We start from the raw sequence: 11,075 nt of genomic DNA on the forward strand, positions 1-11,075 counted from the left end.
GACGAAACAATGCTGTTTCCATTTTTCACCTTTTAACCATTCATTTGTTTTAGTTGCATTGTATGCAAATACAACCATTGCCCATCAACGTAAAGACTTAATGCAGAAAACAAGTTGTGCTCATGAAAACCAGCTCAGTGTAATTTAATCTGTTCTGGTGTCTTCCCCCACACACATACAGTAGGGTAACAACCTCTGTTATGAACTCAGGTTGTTTGAGGGCCAGAGGAAGAAATGGTTAAAAGTGCAAAAATCATATTTTTATTTATATATTCACTTCTATTAAAAAATAATCCTGAAGTATTGACTTGGTTTTGGCCTAATCATTTTCAAAGAAGAAAGTAGGATGAATTTTAAAACTTAAGAGGAGCTGCTGGTAGATTACAGTTCCTCTAACCCATGCAGTTTCATTGTTGTAAGTCAAAAATTAAAAAAGAAACATTCACTGGCTCATATCGGGAAGAGGATCACCGTTTGAAAGGAGGTCTCTCGTATTGATCACACATTTAGAACTATAGGTTCATATACACACAATTACATTACAGTCACAGTTTACTGTGACCTTTAGTAATTTCACCTAACTCACACTGTTAACAACGCCACAACTTATAAATTTAGACATGTGCACAAGAGTCAGTGCTTATGCAATTTTATTTGTTTTCAAGACATGTTACAATTGCCAGTTTATAAATACAAAAACTAATCAGTATCAGTAAAGGACAAAAGGGGAATCACATGATAATCAGGTTTACGCAAACAGTGTATGGATTCATTTGCTTTATCCAAAGAAATAGTATAACAAAGTGTTTTGATACAAATAGTAATAGTGATGTTTTACAGCAACATTTCCTGTCCTGGAAAAATGTCTCACTTCACATTCTTATAATATATTTAGGATGTCTCAGGTGTCCGTGTCTACAAATTTATGTTTATTTACTTATTTATTTACACAAACTAAATGTTTGGAAAAGCAAAAACAAATTGTACCTGCAGTAACTTAAACATTTAGCGTCCGTATACATTAAATCTTTGGAAGCAGAAACAAAAACCCAAACAGTTTTCTATAAAATCGTGGAAGTGGAATATTATTATTTTATAAATAGAGCTTCGTCACAATTGAACAAAAGAAGAAAAAAAACAACAAATTCCTTGCGTCAAAATTTGTTGAGTTGGTGCTCCTGATTATTAAATATTAACGTGTCATTTTTGTGTTTATGATGCACACCACTGTGAAGCCCAACTCTGTTAACAAGTTTTGAACGAATGGTCTTTGTTAAACTGCTGCGTTCAAGCAAGACTTCTTCTTTTACAAAAGAGAACCGTTTTAAATTATAGTAAGGACAACTTAATAAGAAGCCTTTTTACCATTTTTGCCCTCCAGCCAAGTCAAGACATTCTGTTTGTTCTCTTCAAGCCACTTCATATTGCCAATGGTCCTCTCAATGGACTGTTCCACCGCCAGGGTTCCAGAGCCGAAACCAACATCTGCATTTTCATTCTTGAAGGCCAACAGCTGTGACAGATAAGCACAACAAAGAAAGTGAGAGTCAAAGTCGCATGTAATAACTCACAGTCCAACTCAAGGTGTGAATCATACACTCGGACGCATAAAGTTACAGCGAAAGTATAAATTTACGACGTCATAAATATTTTACTTTGTTCAATGGGAACGAGACACTCCCAAACTTATCTAGAAGCAGCGATGATTTATGTTTCAGAGACAGTGGTACTGAGAAAAAGGGCACCACAATTCAGGTGTTTCGGATATAAGCCAGAGAGTGTTATATCTGAGATGGTTTGGGCATTTACAGAGGAGGAATAGTGAATATATTGGTATAAGAACGCCGAGGTTCAAACTGGAAGACCAAAGAGGAGATCTACGGATGTAGTGAAATGAATGACATGATGGTAGCTTATGTAAGAGAAGAGGATGCAGAGGATGGTATAGTTGGATGGAGAACAACGATGCTTGAAACTTAATCCCGGTTTCAAAGTAACCTGTGTGGTGCGTCAGTGCTTACTGCTTACTATTTATCATTGACAATGTCGGAGATGAAATGACAGCCTTCGGCGTCGTAAAACGAGATATCAGCCATGCTTGTCAGTCATTTATAGCTGACTACAGGCTGTTAGGTACGGTCGACAGGCCACTTGCTGATCAGCCTTCTTGGCTTTTCACCAAGAGGCCTGTAGTCCTTTTAGTTGCTGCCATTGTCAGTCGTGCTCCTCTGTTTGCCTTCTATTATGACTGATAAGCAAGATTGCCCTTTAACCTCGTCACCATTGTAGTCATCCCCTCCAAACCACCGACATTTGGCTGAAGGGATTCTAAACATTCACATTCTATTCTAAACACACACACACACACACACACATATATAGAGAGAGATATAGATGTAGATATAGATATGTATGTAAAGAATGTAATTTTGATGGCCATATTACCTGCGTCAGTTCGTAGTCAGTGGAAAAGCGCTCTGTGACTCCATTTACAAGGTTGGAGAAAGAGAAGGATCCGCCACCGTACCTATGAGTAAGAAAAAAGTGCTAGACTTAGCCAACTGAATGACAATACAAAAGCCTTTATTTAATATACATATATCATATACACATATTCTGAAACCTGATGATTTTATTTGCTAAATAAAATCATTCAAGTTTCAGTTGAAAAAAATTGTATAAAGACACGTGTCTTAATGTTAAATCTCAGTAAACACTAAGTTGACTTTGGCCGATAACTGTGGAGAAATCAAATGTAATGTCCATGTCCATGTACAACCATTTACTCAGAGCTCTACTTTATCTTTAAACAATTACACCTTTGGAAAATGATGTTTAGCGTCTATGTTTTATGAGAATTTTGTCAATGTAAAAAAAAGAAACAAAAAGAAACAAAAACATAAACTGTACTCACTGAGTATAGATGTACGACCATCGTGATCTGACAAAGTCCCATGCCAGAGACTGACCAATCACGTTGCTTGCAATGTAGACAATGGTGGACGTGGCATCTTGCTTTCGGATTAAGTTTGCATCAAGGGTATACTCCAGATACCTAAAAAAGCAGAACATGCTCATGTAGGGAACTGTAAACTATGGGCTGCCAAATAAAGTATCGTGTCCAGAGTTGAAGTGAGCTGACCTGTTGAGCAACCAGGGTTCTTTTGTGCAGGCCAGAGCAGCTCGAATCTTTTCCGCTTCAGTGGCAATGGTCATGTTTTTGAAATGTTCCCAGGCAAAGTTCCACTCAGCAGCTCCACCTGCTGCAATAGCATTGCAGTAGACAGTGGAGCGCAGATTTGGATGAATCCTAAAGATGACCATGGAAAGATGAACGGTCACATATCGAGTACAGCACTTGTGGGTTTGTCGGTAAGAATTTTGGCTGACACAAACACTCACGTGTTCTTGCCAGTGGTCATCCAATCGTTGAACAACTTCTGTGTCATTGCCAGACAATCTGGTAAACCGGTTTTGCATGCCAAGCGGATGGCATTTACTTGATTATACCTAAAGGTACATTAAACAAGCAATAGGCAATTGAATTTAAAAGTCAAACAGACATTTCTTTATCATTAATAATATCAAGACATTCTTTGCCACAAAAACAATTAGACAGGCTGCTCTTGATATGATATATGATATGATATGATGTGATATGATAGAAAGACATTGTGCAATTAATTGTAATGCACAATTAGCCTATACTTCCTTGTTGGAAATAATGCAGTATATACTGGGATATATTGGCTGGTGAGAGACCATCAGTTGTCCACTACTTTTCACAATACATTGAGTGGACTATTTAGTGAATACCAATGTTCACTATGGAACTATCTATCTACTGACATAAAATTGGAGTGTGTAAAAGAGGGCTAAAAAGAAAAAAAAAAATATATATATATGGCTAAAATGAAAACAGCAGTGCTCTTATGCATAGATACATACTGATTGTAATATCACGATCAATTCCAATTAATGTTAAATAATTTCATAGTGACAATTACCAACCATATAGCTCTTCAATGAAGAGTATGTTTCAAATGTGAAATTAAAGCACTCTATCCAAAATGGCAATGCTAAGATGATAGTGATCATTGACTGGTATAGCCACAATGCCGTTTCAATGTAGTGTCTTCTCCATAGAGAGATTGTCTTTTAGATATCTCATTACTTACTGGTCCATGTGTGATTTGGGCACTACGGTCCAGGTAGAAGTAGTGTTTTCATAGTACTCATAGAGAGGTTTGACTAGATTCTGCAAATAGTCCTAGAAAATACAAGGCAAACAAAGCTCAGCAAATGGGATGGCACGTTAATATTGAGAATGACATTTCCTTTATGCTGTTTACCTGCAAAGGACCATAGACCTCACTTCGGTCAAACATAAGGTCAAAGTATTCCAGGTTGTTCATTGCTGATTTCCAGGGTATGTAAGCTCTCTCTTTGCCCAGGTACTCTGTGGTCTCAAGCGCTCGCACTGTTGGGATGATCTTTGCCCTTTTTGAAAGGATAGCAGCAACACGTGGAATGTTATTTTTCATCTTAATCAACATTAAATTGAAAAATGAGTGATTTCAGTACAGTACCTGGCCAGATTAAAGGCGTCATCTATCAACTGAGCTCTGTTATTAATTGGAATAGACTTTTGGAAAAATAGAAAGAAAAGTTATGGTTACACCTAAAATCACATCTCATTGCCAGCATCTATACTAGGAATGACCAAAGATGTCATGGTGTTTGAATGAAGCAGCATTCCTTACCTCATGCTTGTCACGAAGGGTATTTAAGAGTTTTACCCAGTTGCCATCGTCATAGTTGACTCTGTAGTATCCCACCAAATTGACATTGGCCAGTACCCACTGATCTTCTTTTGTTGTAACGTTTGGGTTATTTTCTACAAAAATAAATGAAAGACCCGAAAAGTCAATTTTTAAAATACTCGATTTTGCTCTGCGCAGGTAATGTTTAAAATTGTAATTGCTTTCAACTGAGCAGATTTAGTCATATGAAAAAACGAAAATGTAGTGGTTATGGTGTTGCTTTTTATTTGAAGACAACATCAGAACCGACGTATCACTAAATGTTTTCAATCAACATTATTTTTTACACTTTTTCTTGCCCATAACCATTTTATATAGCGCTAAACCAGGATAGCCTACACCAAGTAGAGGAAGGGATCAACTGCCACCTTCTCTCTAGTCTCCAATGGTATGACAACCTGGGCTCAAATTCAACTTGATTATCTCAGTCTGGAAGGGGTAAGGTAAGTATCCAAGTATGCCAAATCTTATTTAACCCCATTCATGTACTGTAGTCTATTTACTAAAATGTAACTGACGGTCAAACCTTGAAAAACGTCTCTTTGAAACTTCTTGATGCATGTTTGCTTTCGACAACAGCATCAATAAACCTCACTCGTGTCATTCAAAAAGTTGCATCCATTGCTACAATCTGCGTTAAGCTGAACTAAAACTTTTTTTTTAAGTACCTGATTTACTGTGTAGCCACATCATCCCCTGGTCTGCTTCATTTATATTCCACCTTATGGGAACACTCCATTCATAGCTGTCAAATGAAAAACAAAAAAGCAAAAAACAATCCTATTAGTGAGATGTGCAGTGTATCCTGAGCCACAGGGGCAGAAGTCTAAAGGCATCTCCTAATCAGAATCCACATTAATGTATGCTCGGGCAAAATACTTGAAACTTGTTCCTGATGTCTGTTCATCAGTGTTGTGGTTTATAAAAAAAAAAAAAAAAATGTCTGAAATCAGTGTATGAATGAGGTGACAAAAGTGCAAGTTTACCATCAGTATTTTAAAGGCCTATAGAAATGTATTATTATTATTATTATTATTATTATTATTATTATTATTATTATTATTATTATTATTATTATCATTATTATCATTAATAAGAGGAAGAACAACCTACTTGTAGGGTGATGTAGTCGTGACATTAGCCTCAGGATCTAAGAGAAAGTGCTCCTGGGATACCTCTCCAGTGGTAGTGTTTATAGTGACCACAGGGAAGCCCATTTGCAATACCCATGTGTTCATTATTGCTGTGACATTGAGAGGAAGGCTGCTATTGTCAGCAGCCTGGACACAAAGGATAAAAAGATACAGTTATTCTATACAGAAGATATACGACTGTAATTTGTGACTTCGATTTTCAGGTATAACGACGTGATTAAGAAAAATGAAAAGAACATGCCTCTTGCAGATGGTCCCACAGGTCTTGGTAGATGGCATCTCCATATTCAAATTGCTTCAGGTAGCTCTAATAACGGTAAAGGCAAAACGGTACTCAAACACAGATACACATATATATATATATATATATGCGTGCGCGCACACAAACACACACACACATATACATAGCCAAATTCTGTGGAATCCTACTACAGTTGAATCAACACTCTCCCTGTTCAAAACAATCCACACTTGTTCTGCCTCGGCCTGCCTTTCTCTACAGGTTGGTGTTTCAAAAGAAGTCTAGCCTTTTTTTTTTTTTTCTTCGATAGCATTGTCACCGTTATCAATATTTGTTTTCTTAAAAGCTAAATATGATTTACAATACTGTTGTCATTGACACTTGGGAGTAACATGCTATGAACTTACCGTGAGTCCTTTTTTGAAAATGTCCTCACTTAGGAAATCTGACAACATTCTCAGAACAGACGCACCCTAAGGATGGGGGGAAACAAAGACATTTCACATGCTGTTGGGACATCCTGTTAAGGTGTGGTTCAAGTCAAAAAAGTACAAGCATACCTTGCTGTAGGAGATTGCATCAAACAGTTCACTGATTTGCGCTGGCCTCTGGATGTCCTCTTCTTTAGATGATAAAGGGTGAGAAGAGGTCAAGGCATCAACAGCAAACACGCGGTGGACATCCCCCAGCACAATTAGGTCTTTCTGTGGTGAGACATTTCAAACACAACTAATGAAATTCCAATAAAAAAAAAAACACCTTCATTCGTCACTTTGAATGGGAAATTGCCACCATTCTTTTAATGTATTTTGCAAATTCTATTCTTACCACGCCCCAGTCAGGCTCAGCGCTGTCTGCCCCCTCGTATTCAATATATGATGCAAAGCCTTCGTTCAGCCACAGGTCATTCCACCATCTCAGTGTAACCAGATTACCAAACCACTGATAGAACAGTTAGAAAAGATGCGTTTACATATTGATACAAAAGGTTTTTGTATTGCAAGCTAGTTTATGGAGCTGAAATTGACAGATGACATTGAAATCTAACCATGTGAGCCAGTTCATGACCGATGATAGTGGCAATCCTTTCTTTGTTGGAGTTGGAGGAGTATTCTTCGTCATAGAGCAGTGCTGTCTCTCTGTATGTAATCAGACCCCAGTTCTCCATGGCCCCAGCATTAAAGTCTGGTAGAGCTATCTGATCTGCAAAAGTAAACAGTGTATTTGTGAATTACATTGGCCAAACCTGTTGGGTTTAGTTGCAAGATTACCCAAATTCCAAAGAAAAACGTGTCTTTTTTTTTTTTTTTTTCCCATGTAAAAAATGTGATGTTTTTACTGGGCTTTAACAGAGACCTTTTTTTAAACTCCAAGGGCCAGATCTACAAAGCCAATGCCTGGCTGCAAATAGCACCAAAAACACTGTGTCCTATCCAGAGAGTGGACACAAAGGGGAAAAGCGGCAAAAAGTGGCGCAATTTACCGCTGCGCTCTGTTCTTTGTAGATCTGGCCCCAACTGGTTCTATTTCCTGATTTATTATTAATGGTCATCAGTAGATTTGTCACACACCTTACATCAACTTACAATGATCTGAATAATCTCACTATTAATTCACAGATATGTGAGACTGTGGGACCTTCAGTTTCAGGCATTCACGGTCAGACACAGTGCCATTGATGATATACTTACCAGACTTTGACAGAGGGTATGGAATTGAAAAGTAATCCTCAAAGTGTTTCAGAATAGGTCCAGTTATGTTCTTGGCATAATCTCCCTGTCCCGCTGCAATAGCAGCCTTGCGAGCGTAGATACGGACCTAAGCACATCACATCACAGAATACACACATTTTAAGAAATATTGTGTGCACGTCAACCTTTTTAAGGCCACCCGCTCAACAGAAATACATACAGAGAACGTGATGATAAAAAAAAAAAAAAAAGACTAACCACATTCTGGTTTTAAACGCCATGAGGGGTGACAGCATTTCTACTTAACAGGGTCCTAACCTGGTTATTTGCCAAATCAGGCTGATGAAGAACCTGTTTGGTTGTTACTTTGTCTCCCTCTTCTATGTACTGGGAGCTTTAGCCATTTTGCAAATACTCTTCTTTTTTTTTTCTACATCTTTGAAAAAAAGTGTCTTTCAAGTTATGAAAAATCTAATGAAAGAAAGAATCCAGTTTATGGTTATAACAAAAAAAAAGATTGTCTTTAAGCTACAGGTATTGCTTGAGTCTCATGTATGATTGTAATTAAGGGGGATTAAATCTCAGTCAAAATACTTTGAATTAAAATAATAACTTCCATGTTAGTCTAAACTCATTTCATGGTATTTTGCGCTGGTGTGATGTCAAATGGTTACCTTAACGTCAGTTGATGCGTCCTCAACATAGTCAAATTCGCTGACGATGAATGCCAACAGATAAGTGGACATCTTCACAGTTGGCTCAAATACTGTCCGTCGTAACGTTTGACCGTCCTGTACAACCTCAGTTGAGCCTGTAGAAGAAAAATCAAAATAACACGTTAGCAATTTCTATTCAATTTTAAGCATTTCTTTTCTGTCAAGTGATTTTTTTTTTTGTTTTTTTTCACGTGAACAATTTTTACACCTACTTATTTCTTGACCATTGGACAGGGCAATGGTATTGTTGTCATGGAGAATGGTTATATTAAAAATGGCTTTCATTGCTGGCTCATCAAAACAGGGGAAAGCCTTCCTCGCATCTGTTGGCTGCATCTGAGTTGTAGCAATGACCCTGACAAATAAAAAACATACAAATAGTTTTAGAGCCATAGTTCTAAGGAATAATGGATGATTTTTTTTTTTTTCACACTGAATTAACTGATCATCACTAGCAAATGACTTCAAGAAAAAAAATTGTGCTTACAATTTAAGTTATTGCAGTGGCCATTAAGGTTATTTGGCCCATATCACGTTAAGTCACATAAAACACTCAACAAGATATTAAAAGATATGTTCATAGATTTCATGAATTCATCAATTATAAATCATACATACTTTGGTCCTTCACCATCGTCGTATTCACTTCGATAGAAACCTCCCAGGTCATCGGCCAACTCCCCGGTGAATTCGGTGTGAAGGCGGTACTGACCCTTCTGAAGTTTTGCATCAAGCTCTAATACCAGGTACTGGGTAGTTGTCTGGAGCCAGGAAGAATTGATTGACGGAGTTGTGCCGCCATTCAAAGACTGGAGTGTCGCCTTCTGACCATTATCAAAATGTGTGTAGTTCAGTTTATTTGAGTGGATAAGAATCAGGTCTGTCTCCTCAACACACTCAAATTCAACAGTGGTCGTGCCTGCAACACACATAGACATTGTAGTATTATCTGCCCAGACGTTTTCTCAGAGTTTTTTTTTTAGTTGTGAGCAGTTTTGTCTACACTGTGGCAACAAAGGAATTACGTTTGAGATTTTTTTGTTTGTTTGTTTCTCTATAATGCTGTCAGGAACAAATAAGCCTTCTTTGTCTCTCTATTAAGAAAAAAAACTCCTCAAAATGTGCTTACTGATGAGAAAATGTTGGATTTCCATGTAGGAAAAATAACTACTAATAATTATAAGGACTGTGGCCTTGACCCTCTCTCCCGTTCGCTCAGTTAAGTTGTTAAATAGCATTTGCAAATAAAACATAACTAGCTTGCGTCCACTGTCTACTCTCAATGGAATTTTTACCTTTTGCAGAAATAACAAACGATGTGGAGACCAGTGGGTATTACACTCCGGAAGCCTTACCAGTAAAGATGTAGAGTCCTGTTGTCTTATCAGGAGTCAGCCGAGGCCAAAGGGTGACTTCATAGGAGAGAGGCACCAGGTTTTTGGGGAGCCGATACTTGTCCCAAGGTTGATTGGACGGGGCTGCTGTCGTTGGTCCTGTTGGTGTTCCACCAGTTGGTTCTGTCGGTGGATGTGCGTCCGTTGGCTGTATCGATGGCGAGTTTTCATTGTTTTTAGCCAATTCCTGTGAGTAAACGACAGCCAGAGCTATGACGGTGGCAACCGCTCCGACTGCCACGATACCGCCCACCACCGCAACGGCTTTACTAATGTAAAAGCCTTTCCCCATCTTCTTTGCTTCACCCTGAGACACAAAAAGGCGAAGGTTTGAAGGGGGAATATGTAGCCACGGATTGCGCCTCCCCTTCACACGTTGCACCAGGTGATACATTAACGCTACGTCTATAAACAACGACCACGCCTCTTGAGGACAAAAAGAACTCTGTTCTTTAGCACCACAAAAAAAAAAAACTTGCTGACATTTCGGGAAAAGGAGCGACAAACAAAACACTCAGAAACAATTCAGTAAGTAACATAAGGGCTTATATTTATTATTTATCATTATGACTTATATTTTGTATTTATCTATAATTTCAAGGAGAAGCTATGATTAAGAGTGCTTTTTTTTAATTTTTTTTTTATCTAGTATGGGCTTGTTTTCACCTACGAATAAGCAAGTACACGATTCTATTTTCCCAGAAGGCAATTTCCTTGGAATACGAATAGTCAATTGAAAATTTGAATGATCTATTCCCAAACTACAAAAAAGAGGGGCTAAAAGTTTGCAACTGGGAGTAGAGAAAAACACTTAATAGTCACAAAACACTTTTTCCTTTTCCTTGAGTCAAAGACCTTTGACTCGTGCTTCTAATTTTTCTGCAGGGTAACACAAACACAACACAGTGCTGGCAGCACGCATGATTTCACCAGCTGACATTAAAATGGACGGAAATGAAATGAATAAAGATCATTTGAAGTTATTGGTTGTTGCTTGACTTAAAGTGGGCAATGTCTTAAAATATCTGAAATATTAGCAAAGCATTAAGTGCATAG

General features: G+C 37.9%; 1 protein-coding gene across 1 annotated transcript; it reads right to left on the reverse strand.

The window, feature by feature from the left end:
* Positions 1–551: 551 nt before the first annotated feature.
* LOC142899308 (aminopeptidase Ey-like) lies at positions 552–10,317 on the reverse strand. The gene is made up of 21 exons (XM_076042849.1): positions 9,981–10,317; positions 9,244–9,544; positions 8,838–8,980; positions 8,584–8,720; positions 7,910–8,036; positions 7,267–7,421; positions 7,047–7,160; positions 6,779–6,922; positions 6,626–6,691; positions 6,219–6,284; positions 5,937–6,103; positions 5,492–5,568; positions 4,764–4,897; positions 4,590–4,645; positions 4,353–4,500; positions 4,179–4,270; positions 3,403–3,510; positions 3,143–3,310; positions 2,915–3,055; positions 2,446–2,527; positions 552–1,513 (listed from the first exon to the last, which is right to left on the reverse strand). The coding sequence occupies exons 1-21, from the start codon at positions 10,309–10,311 to the stop codon at positions 1,346–1,348; spliced, it is 2,925 nt and encodes a 974-aa protein (XP_075898964.1). The 5' UTR covers positions 10,312–10,317; the 3' UTR covers positions 552–1,345.
* Between the last annotated feature and the right edge of the window lie 758 nt (positions 10,318–11,075).

Source organism: Nelusetta ayraudi, unplaced genomic scaffold (genome assembly GCF_046127955.1).
Source record: "Nelusetta ayraudi isolate G7.1 ecotype Tasmania unplaced genomic scaffold, CSIRO-AGI_Nayr_v1 ptg000071l, whole genome shotgun sequence".
In the NCBI taxonomy this organism is placed as follows: domain Eukaryota; kingdom Metazoa; phylum Chordata; class Actinopteri; order Tetraodontiformes; family Monacanthidae; genus Nelusetta; species Nelusetta ayraudi.

Excerpts from the sequence above, each read along its gene's own strand:
- LOC142899308 (XM_076042849.1), bottom strand. The coding sequence starts at position 10,311 with ATGGGGAAAGGCTTTTACATTAGTAAAGCCGTTGCGGTGGTGGGCGGT. Across the intron at positions 5,569-5,936 it reads ACGACTACATCACCCTACAA|CTATGAATGGAGTGTTCCCA; the intron begins GTAGGTTGTTCT and ends TTCATTTGACAG. Across the intron at positions 1,514-2,445 it reads CTGACTACGAACTGACGCAG|CTGTTGGCCTTCAAGAATGA; the intron begins GTAATATGGCCA and ends TATCTGTCACAG.